We start from the raw sequence: 15,941 nt of genomic DNA, 5'->3' as shown, positions 1-15,941 counted from the left end.
GAAACTTGCCTGAGATTATACAGCCTAATTAAGAGGCACATCAGGACTCAAATCCAGGGATTTGATCTATATCCATTGCTTCCAGCATACCTTGCGCCATCACATGGCTTGCAAAAAAGGAAAAAAAAATAGCCGTAAGATATACCCGGTGGCGATGGCTGGTGTGATTGATGGGAGAGAATCGAAACGGTGCATTTCAAAATGCCTGATTTCTTGTTTCTCCTCTGAGAGTTCCTAAGACAGCTTTGCTACTAAAAGGCAACGCAGTTTTGGATTTCCTCTCTTGGTGTCTGGGACAAAAAAACACTTGTTCAGCTGCTAGATGTTCCTGGTGCGGTAGGTGTTTCTAGTGATCGTTTCATGTTGGAAATGTACCCACAGCAGCTTTCATGAAGCTCGGAGATTTGGCGCCTGTCCTGCTTCCAGGCAAAAATGTGTGGATCAGCAAGATCTTAGGCCAATTGACAGAGACAGAATCAAAGTGCACCCTTGGCTTTGATCATTCTCTCTACAATCTGGATTTTTCTCTTTCCAAAAGCCATAGAATATGTGTTAAAAGCAGCCAGCACCATCATTTCCACAGAAACACTTGAAGGCCCTCTTCCATGGGAAGTGTACTTGCTTGAATTCTCCGTAATCCATTTGCTTCTTCATCTTTTTTAGGTTTCAGTGGAAGTGATGCAATTAGAGTGATCCTGGATTTAGACAGCCCTTTATCATGTTCATGCCTACCCTATTCTCACAGCAACCAGTATTATTCATAGAAAATACTAGCTAACACTCATTGAACACTTACCAGTGAGCCAGAGAATTAGCAGATGCTCTGTGTGGATTATCTTGTTGACCCTGAAGAAGGAACATTTTAAAGCCAGGAGTGGTGGCTCACACTTGTAATAATCCCAGCACTTTGGCAGGCCAAGGTGGGCGGATCACGAGTTCAGGAGTTTGAGACCACCCTGGCCAACATAGTGAAACTCCGTCTATACTTTAAAAAAAAAAAAAAAAAAAAAATTAGCCAGGCGTGGTGGCACACACCTGTAATCCCAGCTACTCAGGAGGCTGAGGCAGGAGAATCTCTTGAACCCAGAGACAGAGGTTGCAGTGCGCTGAGATGTCACCACTACACTCCAGCCTGGGCGACAGAGTGAGACTCTGTCAAAAATAAAAAAGTCAAAAAAGAAGTAACAGCTCAAGAGAACATTTTAGAACTGGATACCTGAGCTCAGGGGTTTCATCTACCTGCCCAAGGCCACACAGCTCCTACTGCTGGTGCCAGAATTCAAACCCTAGCAGCCTGGCTCCAGAGCCTGTGCTTGCAACCACAAGTAGGACCAGTGTGGAACTCCCATTCTACAGATGAGGAAACTGAGGCCCAAAAGATCCCTCTCAGGGGCAGACAGCGAGTAACCTGGCTCTCAGGTACATCTTCTGGCTCCAGGTCCATTGATCTTTCCCTACCTTATTAATTAAAGATAAATTGCATGTTTTAAAGATCAACAAGAAGCATTCATTTTAATGTCTGCCTTTGAGGTTGATTTAGTGCCTGGAATATGAATAAATAAGGATGGCTTTGGGCCCTTCTCTAAGGAGAAGAGTTCCAGCGTGTTCTAAGGATGTTGCCCCACCCTGAAGCAAAGAGTCTGCCAGGAGATATTTTCCTATCAGTATGAAATCAACTGTAAAAGTGTATTTCAGCTGGCAAAATTACTTCCCACCAGGCAAAGCTTTGCTGAGAACACCACCACTTTCACTTAGAAACCCAAATTCCAGGCCCAAGTTTTCCCTTGCAAGTCAAACCCGGCTCCCGCAAGTTTGTTGCTGTTTTTCCTGCTGCTGTAACAGTTACGTGTCCCTGCTTTAAGAAGGAATTTCCACCACTCCATGAGAGGATGGATCATTTCTAAACAGATGTCTGAGAGCTTCCAAGGGATTTGTACATCGTGATAAAAAAACCCTTCTCCATTCAGCAAACGTTTATTGACTGCTGACTACTGCAAATGTCAGCTCAGCATGGGGAAGTACTTCTAACAGTTAGAGCTATCCAAAGCTAAATTTGGGCTGCTTCTACAGGTAGTAAGTTTCCTTGCACTGAATGTATTCAGGCATCGGCAGGGAAACCCTTTGTAGATAATGTAGGGAGAACTTTGAAGGTCTCTTTCAACTTCCAGATTATATCACATGCTGGGCTTTGTGGTGAACACAGAGATGAACCAGACCAGTTCCTAGAATCAAGCAAGTTTTAATATAGTGATGATAAACTTGAATCCAAATAACAAAAATGCTTATAAAAAATATATATATTTTGTGCTGGGGCAAGCTGAGGATAGTCAAGATGAAGCAGAGGTAAAGCAGAAGGAGCCCAGGCTGTGGGCTACAGTTCAGGCCTTGCTGTAAATCCTGGATGTGATGTAAAGCACATCTCATCGCCTCTGTGGGCCTCAGTTTCTGCCTCTGTAAAATGGGCTGGTTAAAGATGATGATCTTTTAGGCTCCTTCAAGCTCTAAAAGTCTGAATCAAACGTGTGTGGGTGTGTGAGGAAGGGCTGTGGAAATTTGGGCTGCTGAAGCATGCACTATTATTTATAGACCTATCACAATCACATTGGAATGGAGCTCCAGCCCTGCCCTGCAGAAGCGCATCTGACAAATGATTTATTATGGTAATTGACGTTTGTACTTACTCATTCTTTATCTATTGCTGGTAATGCCACAAGGGAGCACACGCACACACACATGCACGCACAACATCCCAGCACTATTAGGCCTCAAAATCATTCGATTGAGTCCTGCGTTAGAGGTGTCCTGTTTGGTCACAGCTAGGGGTGTCTCAGTGAAGGGCCCAGAGGGAAAGCACATTCAGCTGGGGTTTGTGAAGAAATTTACGCAACAGGGACCAGCATGGGAGTCGAGGCACTCAGGGAAGCCGTCACTACTGTAGACCTGCCGCCCCTGCGGCGGGGAATGGGAGCCTGTTTTTGAGCTGGGGTACCTGACAGGAGCAACGGTCAAAGTGACACAGCCACAGGCAAAATCAAGGCAGAGCGGGGAAGCAGCAAGCGGATACATACCCCATCCCCTTCTTCCCACCCTTGGGTCCCCTGCCAGTGCCGCCCATTGACCAAATTCCCCAGAAACCAGGGGGAGGAAGCCAGGAAATGTGGGCTGCAGAGGTCCACCTGCAGGGCTCCCCAGACCAGAGACTGGCTCCTGGGGCAAGCGCAGAGTTTTCTGCCCACCAGGCAACCATTCCCGCTTCCCTTCAAGTGTCTGGGCTCCAGCGGCCCTTCCAGCCGCGCCTGTCAGAGGAGCCCCCGGCCCTGACAACTCCGGCCCTGCCTGTGCCTCTGGGGCTGCTTTCCCCTTTTCCAGCTCGGCGCTGGCAGCTGTTCGGGCTCTGTTCTTTCCTCTGATGCCTATGGCATCATCACAGTCACAGCCGTGCTGTGCTTTCTCCACAGCTGAGTGTTCTCACAGACACCAGCTTAACAAGCTCCCTGCCCACTGAGGCTGCAATGAACACCTTTTGGCTCCTCTCTTAGGGAGGCCGTAGGGGTAGGCGAGGGTTTTGGAGTCAAGCAGCCAGATTTCAGATCCTAGCTGTGCCCTTTGCGGGCAGAGTAGCCTATGGAGCATGTCTGTGCCTTTCCCCAGCCTGTAAAATCAGGAATGTTGCCTGATGACCAGTACACAATATTAATAGAAAGCTGTGTGCTAGGTACTGTGCTCAACCTTCACATTCCAGAGTCATTTTATCCTCTAGGCAACCCTACAGCTACTGCTCTCATCTCCATTTTACAGATGGAAAAACAGACTCAGAGAGGTAATTCGCCCAAGGTCGTATAAACTAGGTGGCATAGCCAGGATTCAGGCCCAGGACCATCTCATTTCAAAGTCCCTAAGCTGCCAGCTACCTTGTTCAGTTGCTGTGAGTCCTGAATGAAACAACAGGTATGGAAGCCTCTAGCCTAGTGCCTAGCAGGAGTAACTGTCCTGCCTGTATTTTCCTACTCTTTCCCCCATTGCCCCTATCGAGAGGCTGGCTCCCACCAGTGGCACCCACTTTCCCACCTAGCTCGCTGCCGAACCTAACCGTCTTCTGCTGGGGAGAGAAATAGCCTGTTGTTACCACCTTATACTAGCTCCACGTGCAGAATTGGGAGCATTTGGAGAAACCAGCGACAGCAGGAGGGAGCCCTGAGGACAACCTAGCCAAACTCAATCTTTGAGATGTCAAGAATCCCAGAAGTTCATTTATTCTTCTGGCAAGCATTTACTCAACCCCCTACTGTGGGCATGAGGCCTTTGGGCAGACAGAAACAGTGAGATATGAGGTCAGGTGCGGTGGCGCATGCCTGTAATCCCAGCACTTTGGGAGGCCAAGGTGAGCGGATCATGAAGTCAGGAGATGGAGATCATCCTGGCCAACATGGTGAAACCCTGTCTCTGCTAAAAAATAAAATTTAAAAAGTACAAAAAATTAGCTGGGCATGGTGGTGCACACCTGCAATCTCAGTTACTCAGGAGGCTGAGGCAGGAGAAACACTTGAACCCGGCAGGTGGCGGTTGCAGTGAGCCGAGATCGTGCCACTGCACACTCCAGCCTGGCGATAGAGCGAGACTCTGTCTCAAAAAAAAAAAAAAAAGAAAGAAAGAAAGAAACAGTGAGATATGGCTAATAGTCCACAGTCCATAGTCCAAATTATCAGCTATAGTCTGGTGTGGCAGATACTGTAGTAGAGGCCTGAATCCTAATAGAGACAGAAAAGGCAGCCCCAGGGGATGTCCCAGTCTCAGCTCATGGCCCTGGTTTGTAGCATTTGCTGGATTTCTGTGAGGTAAATACTCCAGGATGGTCAATTTCAAGCTACCAGGGTGAAGTCACTAAACGTGGAATTGGGAAGAGATGCACACAACTGGCTGCCAACTGGGGCGTGTGGACCCAGCCGCTGCCACTTCCATCTGCCTCTACCCCCCAGCCCACCAACCCTCTTCCAGCTGCTTCAGAAACACCACGTTCTTTCCCATGAGAGGGCCTGCAGTTCCCTCAGCCAGGAAAGCGGCCCCTACCTCTGGCCTTCTTGCCCTTTTAACTCTCCATCCTTCAAGCCCCAGCTCAAGGGTCACTTTCTTTTTTTTTTTTTTTTTTTTAATTTTAGGTTCTGAGATACATGTGCAGGATGTGCAGGTTTGTTACACAGGTAAACGTGTGCCATGGTGGCTTGTTGCATCTGTCAACCCGTCACCTAGGTATTAAGTCCCGCGTACATTAGCTATTTATCCTGATGCTCTCCCTCCCCTCACACTCCTAACAGGCCCCAGTGTGTGTTGTTCCCCTCCCTGTGTCCATGTGTTCTCATTGTTCAGCCCCCACTTATGAATGATAACATGCGGTATTTGGTTTTCTGTTCTTGTGTTAGTTTGCTGAGGATGATGGCTTCCAGCTTCATCCATCTCCCTGCAAAGGTCATGATCTCATTCCTTTTCATGGCTGCATAGTATTCCATGGTGTATACATACCACATTTTCTTTATCCAGTCTATCATTGATGGGCATTTGGGTTGATTCCATGTCTTTGCTATTGTGAACAGTTCTGCAATAAACATGCATGCATGTATCTTTATAATAGAAGGATTTATATTCCTTTCATTATATACCCAGTGATGGGATTGCTGGATTAAATGGTATTTCTGGTTTCAGGGTCCTTTTCACATGAAGCCTTGCCTAACCCCCAGCCTAGGTCAGACATCTAACCATGCTCATAGAATGGCACTCCTCTCCTTCCCAGCCCTTCCTTATATCTGATTTTAGCTACTTATGGGTTTATGTGGTTAATTAGTATTTCTCTCCTTCTCATGACAGCAGAGCTTGGCAAGGTATCAGCAGTACCTGAAACAGTATCTGGCACAGAGTAGGTGTGCTCCAAATATTTGTTGAATGCTAAAAGAACGAGAGGCCATCTGAGCTGGACCCTAATGGATGAATTGGAGTCTGCACAGTGGAAAAGGGAGGCAAGAGGAACAGCATGGGGAAAAGCATAGACGTCTGTGTCTGTGGGATGTGTTCAGGAAATGCAGGAAGGCAGGTAGTCTGGTGTGGCTGGAACTTGAGTGTGTGGCAGGAAGAAGAGCCTGCAGATAAGGCAGGTGGACTGGGCCAGGTCGGGAGGGCCAAGGTATCAAATGGTGCTGTCATTCTCACCAACCCCAATCCTAACCAAGAAAAAAAAAAAGTGATCTGGTAAGAACCAGAGGACTTGGGGGAAATCAAGCCTTGGGCATGGTATATGTAGCTGAGCCATTCCCCTTTTTGGATGAGGAGGCTGCAGGGTCCTTCTGTCCTGACACTGCACGGCCCCCCAGGCTTCCTGTTCTGCTCCCAGCCAGGGATTCTGGGCATGGAGACCCACCTAGCAAATGCAAAAAATGCCCCAGCTGGAGAACAAAATTAGTTATGACCTCACAGAAATCAGGCAACAAAAGAACAGTGTAGAATGCTGGCTAAGAGTGTGGGTCCGACAACTGGACTGCCTGAGTTCGAATCCCAGCTTCACTCACTGTTGGTTTTGTGACCTTAGACAAGTTGCTTCACCTCTCTGATCTGATTCCTCAGCTGTGATATGGGAGTAGCAACAGTACTTAAATGCAATGGGGTGGTTATGAGCATTAAATGAGCTAATAAGCATAAAGCACGTAGCACAGTGTCTGGTCACAGAGGAGCACTCAGTAGATGCTGGCTGTCATTATTACTAATATCATTATCTACAGGAGCCAGGAGAGTGTAATGATCAAAGTCAATGTAGATATTGTTTCATTTTATCTTAATGCTAGGATAAGAAAGGGATGCGTTTTAAGCACTGGCTATATATGGACACTCTCTCAACTCATCCTCCTCAGAGCTCTTTTTCCTCCCATTTTTCAGTTGAAGTAAAAAACTCAGAGAAGTCGATTGACTTTCCCAAGATCAAGAAGCTAATTCACAACAGCCATAGCACCACACCCAGATCCCCTAGGGCCTCCTTAGAGGGTTTACTCCTGGGATGTAGCATCAAGGGACTGTGCCCTCTGTCTAATGCCGAGTAACTCCCCAACTTCAGCTCTTTCTTTGTCCCTTGGCAAATTACATCTCTTGCCCATGAAATTCTGGGAGTTTGTAACAGTCAGGGTTAGTATTGCTAGTTGTTATAACAAACAAACCCCTCATTTCAGTGACTTAATGTGAAGGTCGATTTCTTGCCTATGGCACAGTGCACTGTGGGCCAGTGGGGGTAGGGAGCTCCATGCAGTCATTCAGGGCTCTAGGTTCCTACCATCTTGACTCAGCCTCTCTAGAGTCTCAGAGTCCTCTCCTGACTCCTGAGCAACTGGCCGTCCGGTGAGGAAAGGGAAGACGTAGAAGGTACACTGCTCTAAACCACCTCAGTGCAGAGGGAACAGACCTCACTGCCATTCACATTTCACTGGCAAAAACTAGTCATGGGGCCGCAGCTAAATGCAGGGGACTGGGAAATGTGGTCTAATCATCTGCAAAGAGAGGAGATAACCAGATCCTGGTGACCAATGAGCCGTCTCTGCCCCAGGGGTGGGCAGATTCTGTGATCCCCATCAGCCACAGAAGAGTGCAGAAGCTGGGACTCCTGGGTTACCCCTCCTGTCTGCAGCCTGGGCCCACACTCCCTGAGCTCTGTTCCTCCTCCCTCCACCGGGAAGAGAACCAGTCCCTGCCAACCCTCCTCAGAGGGTGGGTGGTTGGTGAGATAATGATCTTACCATGCTTATTGCCTCTTGGAAGGCAGGTGCTGGAGAAAAACCAAGTCCGCTTTGATTTTTCTCCCTGTTCCCTTCACATTCCTTCCCAGGATAAATTTAGCCAGCCCTCACTTTGAACGGCAGTGCCCAGGATACGACTTTTTGTTCTCCAAGTTGATGTCACTGTCAGAGCCGTTTTCATGGTTGCAGCTTTTGGCCAGCAGTGAAGATTTCAGGATCGCAGGCCCAGCCTCTGCCCTAGCCAAACATCTGTGACCTACCCTCTCGCCCCTGCCCACTTCCCATGGGCATGAGAAGCCAAATCTCTGAGACAAGGGCCTTGAATTCTCCAGTGATGTGAGACAGAACACAGTATTTAGAAGGCTTTGAGATCTCGCACAAGAGCTGCGTTATCCTTAACAGCCTCCAAGAGCTCAGAGGCAGGACGGCTCAAGGGACGTGAGCATGAACTTTGGAGGCATCAGTATGGATTAGAATCCCAGCTCTGGCAAGTTACCTTCTCACCTGTTTCCTCATCTGTACGATGGGTCAACAACAGTGTAGTCTTCATGAGATTAGTGGAGATGCTTATATTAAGGAACCACCTATATTGCTGGTGCTCTAAAAACAGTGGGCATGGAGACAGTGATGGTCTGTACTTAACTTCAGAACAATCTGAAAGCCACAGTAAGGACTTCCTGGAGCCTTCTGCCCATTCCAGATAATTCTTTTGCAAACTTCTTTAAATTATCCTGAGAGTCCTCCTTGAAGAATTTATGTTCTTAGACCCTGTCGTCTTTGTGGAAATGACGTCCTGTCTTGTGTCCATCCTATTATTCTCCTTTTGCCGCACCTTGAATTCATTCTGTTTTGCCTTGGTTGTGATGCTATCTTCCTCCACCACCTAGACTTGAGCTTAGCATCATTTTAAAGCTGGTTTAGCCCCTCCCCTCTTTCCCTGACCTCTAAGCCCTCTTCCAGCTAAGTGGTTGTACTTCTTTCTGCTGCCTTCTCAGGGTCACTCTCATTCTTACTCTGGGTCTTACTCTTTCTTGGGATCCTCTTGCCTCCCCTGCCTCTCCCTCAGCTGCACAGCCCAAAAGGAAACACCTTCCCAGGTCAGGCTCCCCTGGAAACCATTTTTTCACTGAGTCGTTCTCAGCCTTACTGGAGCAACAGGTGCATCACTCAGGCACACCAGCTCTGCTCACGCCCACGCACAGGCAGAGAGAAAATGTGTCACCCATTCTCCTGTGCTCCCTCCTGACCCAGATAAAGCTCTCTAGGACTGAACTTGCTCCTCTGTAAAGGGGAGTGGTCAGGGTAGGTGTCCTGAGGGGAAACAGTGGGTGGCCTCACAGGGGTGATTGAATAAAGAGACTGTACACAAAGGTGCATTCGAGGTAAAGGGAGGGGAACTAACCAGGCCAGTGAAGGGCCTCTGTGCTGGCAATGAGGCCAAGCTGCTACCACCTAAGCTGGCGGGAGCGAGGAGAGGAGCAATTCCCAGAACCTGAAAAAATGCCCAGGCTGCCCAGCCACCTCAGTGCCCTGGTCTTTCTTTTTCCCTGCCCTCTGATCTCCTGTCAGTGCCTTCCATTGGCTGAACCCATCTGGAAATGGAGGCCAAAGCAGTCTTTGCAGACCAGGCTCTCAGGGCCCGGAACTGGGCACAGAAGGGACAGAGAATGGGTGTGGAGGAGCAGACAGAGTCTCCAACACAAGAATCTCAATGATGTCCGCATTTACCCTGTCTCACCAACAGACCTTCTAGTGGGGCATGAGCACACCTGTGCTTATAGACATGGAAACAGACACCCTGAAGGCTAAGGAACCCCAGAGGCACATTAACAAGTGGTGGAGCCAGGATTTAGATTCATTTCTGCCTGATTCCAGAGCGCCCCACTGCCAGATGGCAGCCAGAGCAGATAGCGGCGGCGTTTTCCTTCCCCATCACAAGTTATCTTCCTCCCATGCCTGTAATCCCGCCATGATTGATTCACTTGGGTTGAGCATTTCCTTCTCTGTTGTACAGATTCAAATGCAAATATCCCTGTCAGGAGCATCACGTCAATCACTGAACACTTTCAGGGAATCAGTTTCTCAGACCCCTGGTGGGAGAGGCCTGGGAATCTGTGGGGACTGGAGACACTGAGAGGGAACAATGTCGACCCCACAAGGCTAAGGAGCTTCTGGGCCCTTTCGTTCCCTTGATTTCACTTAATCCTCACCACTTTCCAAGGTTACTGGCATCAGAAACCCATTTTACAGCTGTGGGACAGTAGCCCAAAGAGATGACACTTTCCTAATGTGAGAGTTTGGCCCGTGATGGGCAGAGCCACACAGCAGAAAGTGCACTGGCTTTAGAAGCCAAAGACTGATGCGATTTGAATCCCAAATCCAGCACTTCACTAACTGCGAAACTACAGGCAAATCTCCTCCCTACCATAGGCATCTGCAAAATGGGGGTCTGAACACTCACCTCTGTGTGGTGAACACTAACCCCTGTTTGTGGTGAGAATGAAATGGGATCATTTTCCGAAGTCCCCAGCACAGTTCATGGCACCCGGAAGCCAAGGCAGAGAAGGTGCAGGGGTCAAAGTCTTGGACTTGGGCAAATCTAGTGCTGAGCTCACCAGCTGGTGAACTCAGCACCAGCTCTGGGTGACCCTAGACAAGTCACCTCACCCCCTCAGAGCCTCGTTTGAAAAACAGAGCAATCACATGCCTATCTATAATCATCCGCTTTCCGTTGCTTCTAACGAAATACCTGAATCTGGGTAATTTATAAAGAAAAGGAATTTATTTCTTCATGTATAGAGGCTGAGAAGTCCAAGGCTGTGGAGCCAGCCGCATCTGGTGAGTCTTCCTACTGGTGGGGACTGCAGTCTCGGGCGCAGGGTGTCACGTGGAGCAGAGCTGAGTGTACTAATGTGATAGCTCAGATCTCTCTTCCTCTTCTTACACACCCACCAGTTCCCCTCCCATGATAGCGCATTAATCCATTAATCCATGAATGGATTAATCCATCCACGAGGGCAAAGCCCACAGGGTCCAATCGCCGCTTAAAGGCCCCACCTGTCAATACTGCCACGTTGGGGATTAAGTTTCAACGTGAGTTTTGGATGAGAACATTCAAACCATAGCACTGTCCCAAAGGTTTGTTGCAAGGGTGAAATGAGACAAGGAGTCTGAAAGCGCCTTTTAAAACTGCTCTATAAATGTTAACAATAACAATGGCCAACGTCAGCGAGTGTTTCCTGAGCACTTACTGTGTTCCGCGCACTGTCTACACCCCTGACGTGTGTGGTTTCACTCAGTTCTCATGGCAGCCTGATGAAGCAGGACTTCTGTGTATTATTCCCACCTGCAAATGAGGAAATTGAGTCTCAGAGATGTTAAGTAACTGGCCCAACGTTGCACAGTCAGTAAGCGGCAGAGCCAGGCTTTGAGCCCAAATAAGCAGAGTGAGCTGGGCTCTGGGAGACCCAGACAAATGGAACTGAAGAAGCTTGGAGTCTAGCAGTGGCTCAAACTTTCTAACACATCAGAATCACTGATGGAAATTATTTAAAAGGCAAGTTCTGGCCGGGCATGGTGGCTCAGCCTGTAATCCCAGCACAGGCCGAGGCAGGTGGATCATTTGAGGTCAGGAGTTCAAGACCAGACTGGCCAACATGGTGAAACCCCATCTCTACTAAAAATACAATAATTAGCCAGGGATGGTGGCACGTGCCTGTAATCCCAGCTACTCGGGAAGCTGAGGCAGGAGAATCGCTTAAACCCAGAAGGCAGAGGTTTCAGTGAGCTGAGATCGCACCACCGCACTGCAGCCTGGGCGACAGAGTGAGACTCTGTCTCAAAAATATAAAAATAAATAAAAGGCAAGTTCTTGGGCTGCACGCACAGAGATGCTGATTCTGTGGGTTCAGGGTGGAGCTCAGGAATCTGCTTTTATAAGAAGCCCCCAAGATGATGCTTGTGCGAGGGGTCAGCTAACCACACAGGGAGGGGCGTGGCAGGTGTCTCAGAAACCGTAGGTAAGGGTTGCTCAGTGAGCGAAGACACAGGGCTCTGGAGGACCCAGAAGGTTCAGGCGGGAGAGAAAGGAGCCCACAGAGGGACCCATCTCTGCCTCTGACCTCCAGGTTTGCCAAGTACTACAAAATGGAGAACGGCAGTGAGTACCGCACCCTCCTGAAGGCTTTCGGCATTCGCTTCGACGTGCTGGTGTACGGGAATGTGAGTCCATGGGCCAGGCAGATGGGGTGGACAGGGGAGGCAGCCCAGACCACCTCTCGGGTTCTGAAGAAGCTCCTCTGGGGGGCAGGGATCTGCTGCTGGCCAGCTTTGACACCCTCAGCGGGTCACTCTCCCATCGATTCACCTGTGCCGTGAAGGGGAGGGACCTACTGATCCATGAAGAACCCTTCTGGCTCCACGTGCAGCCTCAGGCCTCACCCCCCTCCCGTGGGCCCTCTGCCCACTCGCCTTGGTCTTTGTGCACACAGGCTGGCAAGTTCAACATCATCCCCACCATCATCAGCTCTGTGGCGGCCTTTACTTCTGTGGGAGTGGTGAGTTCAGCCCCTCCAGGCTCTGATGGGCCAGCCAGAGTGGGGCCCAGACTGGCACCAGCAGGCAGGGGAGTGACGGGGGCAGCTCTGCCTCTGCCTGGAATGTAAAGTCCCCACCCCCCGCACTTGCCAGGTGCTTCAGTCTCCTTGGCCACCACCCTGCTGCGTCGGCACTGGCTGGAACGTCTCCAGTCATGGAGAGCTCATTACCTCCGGAAGCAGCCTTCCCGTTTTCAGGAGGCTCCACCTGTTACAGAGTTCCTGTTTCTCACCGTGTAGCTGGGGGAGGAGGCTCTGGGTTTCTGCAGACCTGGGATGCCTTAATGAGGAACAGAGCCCACGTGGCAGGGTGGGCACATAGCCTGCCTTCAGGGACTTCCACCCTTCCACCCCACGCAGTCCTCTCTCTGTGCAGCTGTGGTCTGGGTCACCCCCTAGGAGCTGGGAAGGCATCCCTGAAACATCCTGCAAAGTCCCTGGGCATTTTTCTAAGAGGGAACATCAGTCAGGCCTCCCTGGAGGACTGGTCCCCACCCTGGCCTTCATTCTGCAGATGTGCTAGCTCGGATCTCTCTTCCTCTTCTTATGAAGCCACCAGCTCCCCTCCCATGAGAGCCCATTGATCCATGAATCCATGAACGGATTAATCCATCCATGAGGGCAGAGCCCACAGGGTCCGATCGCCTCTTAAAGGCCCCACCTGTCAATACTGCCACATTGGGGATTAAGTTTCAGCATGAGTTTGGATGAGGACGTTCAAACCATAGCACTACCCCAAAAGTGTGCTGCAAGGGTGAAATGTCCTGCCCACCGTTTAGGCAGCTTGGGGGTGCTGCCCGAGCCCACCACTTCCTGCCACCCTGATCCCAGCCACCCCAGGGCATCCCTTGGAGCCCGCCCTGCCTCTCCTCCTCCAGGGGACTGTTCTCTGTGACATCATCCTGCTCAACTTCCTCAAGGGGGCCGATCAATACAAGGCCAAGAAGTTTGAGGAGGTGAGTTGGGGGAGGGACACCCTTGGATGAAAGGGAGAGGGGGCAGGGCAGGTGGGGCAGGGACTCTCAGTGGCTCCCCTTCTGAGGCCTTCTGAAGGGGAGTTCACCAGGCCTCGATGAATATTTGGGGTCCAGACAAGGGAAGACTTGGCCAAGACTGGGCTCTGCAGAGAATCTTAGGGGTTCTGTGGGTCATCTCTGTCAAGGTCCCCACCCTGTCACCTCCCCTCTCCATTTCTGGGGCAGGACTAGGGGAGGCCATGGGATGAATGGGGGCTCTGTTTGCCCTTGGGGTACATAGGAGGGGCCTTGGGATCACACAGACATCCTGGCTCCCCTCATGACCGGGTCATGGGCACCCACTGCTGAGTCTGGCAAATGGGGTCACATGGGAGGACATTGCCCGTAGTCAGAACTCAGCAACACCAGTTCTTCTGCCTGCAGGTGAATGAGACTACGCTGAAAATCGCCGCTTTGACCAACCCAGTGTACCCCAGCGACCAGACCACGGCGGAGAAGCAGTCCACTGACTCGGGGGCCTTCTCCATAGGCCACTAGGCCTCTGTCCAGGGACCCACACTCACAAAGGCTCCAGGCCTCCCCACAGGGGACCCTGCCTGAGCAAGGGGGCATGGGAGGGAAGAGGGGCTCTCATTGCTGCTGCTCACTCCATGAGCACAGCTGGGACCCGGGTGTCTGGGCCTCCCACTGCTCCAGCGGACAGGCAGTGCCCCCTGCTGAGACCCCAATCTCACCTTCACTCCTTGCCTGACCCCATCTGCTTCCTAGGACCTCTGGGGCAGGAGCACCTGAGCCGTCCCTTTCCCAAAGAGTAGAGATGATGATGTAGAACAGATGGCCACAAGGGCCTACCAGGTGCCAGGCACTTCCACACACGTTATCTCATTTAATCCTTAGAGTAATCCTATGAGGTACATACTAGTTTTCCTTGTTTTGAAGATAAACCAGGGCTCAGAGAGACTGAGTCATTTGCCCCAGGCCAGACAGTCAGGATGGGAGAGAGCTGGGATGTGAACCTCCGTCTGACTAACTCCATCACCTACACCCCATGAGAGAAGAATGAACTCCCGGGGGCCTCAGCCCTGCTGCTTCAGCCGCCTCTGCCCTGACCATGACTCGGTTAGTAAAGAGTAAGCCCCATGCCTTTCCCAGCAACGGAGGCTGCATTTCAGGGAGACTGGTTAGACAGTGGTGAGGGACCCCGTCTCTGACTTGGGTGGGTCCCAGATTTAGAAGGAAACCGAAGGCATGGGCTGTCGGTGAATTTTTCCTTATCACACGCCACAGCTCTCTCTCCAAACCAGGGAAGGGGTCATTCTTGTTCTTCTCCGGGACCCCGCACCCACACACATCTGGCCCCTCACTCTGGGGATTTGATTCCCAGGCCTGGGGTCCTGTCGTAGGCTGGGACCCTGTTCCAGGAGTTCAGCAGTCCTCATTGACAACATCGGCGAAAAGGCTCCAGTGAGGCCTGGTGCCTTGGGAGCTACTCAGCTGGGTCGGCCAGGCCTGTCCCCATAGGGTCTTAATAAGGTGTCCCGTTTTCTAAGGTTAGAAGCTAAAGGGGCCTTAGAAACCATCTTATCTAACCCTCTTGCTTACAGATGAGGAAACTGAGGCCAGAAAGGGAAAATGACTGGTTCAGTGCCACAGTTCACGGCCAAAAAGGAACCCACATGTCCTGCCCTTCAGGGAAGGAGGCAAGAACAGGAAGCTGGGTCCATTGACCCAGACATCCTCTATCCCCTTTTCTGGCCTCTCTTACAGTGAGAGGCCCAGAAATTGCCCCAGGGCAGGGCTCTGGGGCAAACCTAGGTTTTGTGAATCCTAAGCATATACAATTTGGGGGCATCTCTTTAGAAAGAATACAAAATTAGGTGTTAGAAGGGGCTCATGCTAGTGAATGAGGCTAAAGAATGTTTTGATAGCTTCACGATAAATCTGCATCTGGCAGTCAGAGTAGGCATGATCATGAGGTCTTAGCAGCACCAGCTCAACTGTAGATGGAGGGCGGCCCCTCAACACAAGGCACAGGAAGTGGGGAAGGGGACAGCTTCAGGAGTAGTTCAGGAGGCTCAAACGGTGGGTACTTGCAAAGGCCTTGCCCAATGACCCCCCACCCCAGGGGGAGAAGGGGTAAGAAGACTGTCTCCACATAAGGCTCAGCACGACTTCCCTCACTCTGCCCTAACCCACAGCCTCATGCCCAGGATGGTAGGGCATATCTCCCCAGGGTCAGCCTTGGGAATTGGGCAGTGCCTGGAGATCTGACCAGGCTATGCTTCTCCAGCAGAGACATCAGTGAAGCCAGCACTACATTCTCCACCTGGGAGTCCCCAGGCATTCCTGGGGAATCCAGTTCTTGGGAGGCTGGGGTCATGGGGATGCTCTCTAATGGGGAGATGGAGACAGTGGTGTCCTGAAGGGACCCTTCCCCCAATCCCTCCCCTTTACCCAGATGGAGGTGGTCCTCCTGCAGGTGCCTCAGCCCCTCTGGAGCCGGCCAGCAAGTGTGTGAGCCTGAGGTTGTCCTCCCCATATCTGAACTAAGTTACCGCTTCTGTGTGCTAGATGTAGGGTTAATATCAGTTGTGATAAAAACA

General features: G+C 50.7%; 1 protein-coding gene across 1 annotated transcript in view; it reads left to right on the top strand.

Annotated features, from left to right (window-relative positions):
• The window catches only part of P2RX3 (purinergic receptor P2X 3), a 33,833-nt gene extending 17,892 nt beyond the window's left edge, over positions 1-15,941 (top strand). Inside the window, exons 9-12 of the mRNA XM_001103269.5 lie at positions 11,894-11,987; positions 12,257-12,322; positions 13,240-13,317; positions 13,762-15,941. Coding sequence (XP_001103269.1) covers positions 11,894-11,987; positions 12,257-12,322; positions 13,240-13,317; positions 13,762-13,875 — 352 coding nt within the window. The 3' untranslated portion in view covers positions 13,876-15,941. The remainder of the gene's footprint in view (positions 1-11,893; positions 11,988-12,256; positions 12,323-13,239; positions 13,318-13,761) is intronic.

Source organism: Macaca mulatta, chromosome 14, assembly GCF_049350105.2.
Source record: "Macaca mulatta isolate MMU2019108-1 chromosome 14, T2T-MMU8v2.0, whole genome shotgun sequence".
Classification (NCBI taxonomy): domain Eukaryota; kingdom Metazoa; phylum Chordata; class Mammalia; order Primates; family Cercopithecidae; genus Macaca; species Macaca mulatta.
Note: the sequence above shows the minus strand (reverse complement) of the source record. Positions and strands in the feature narration are given on the sequence as shown.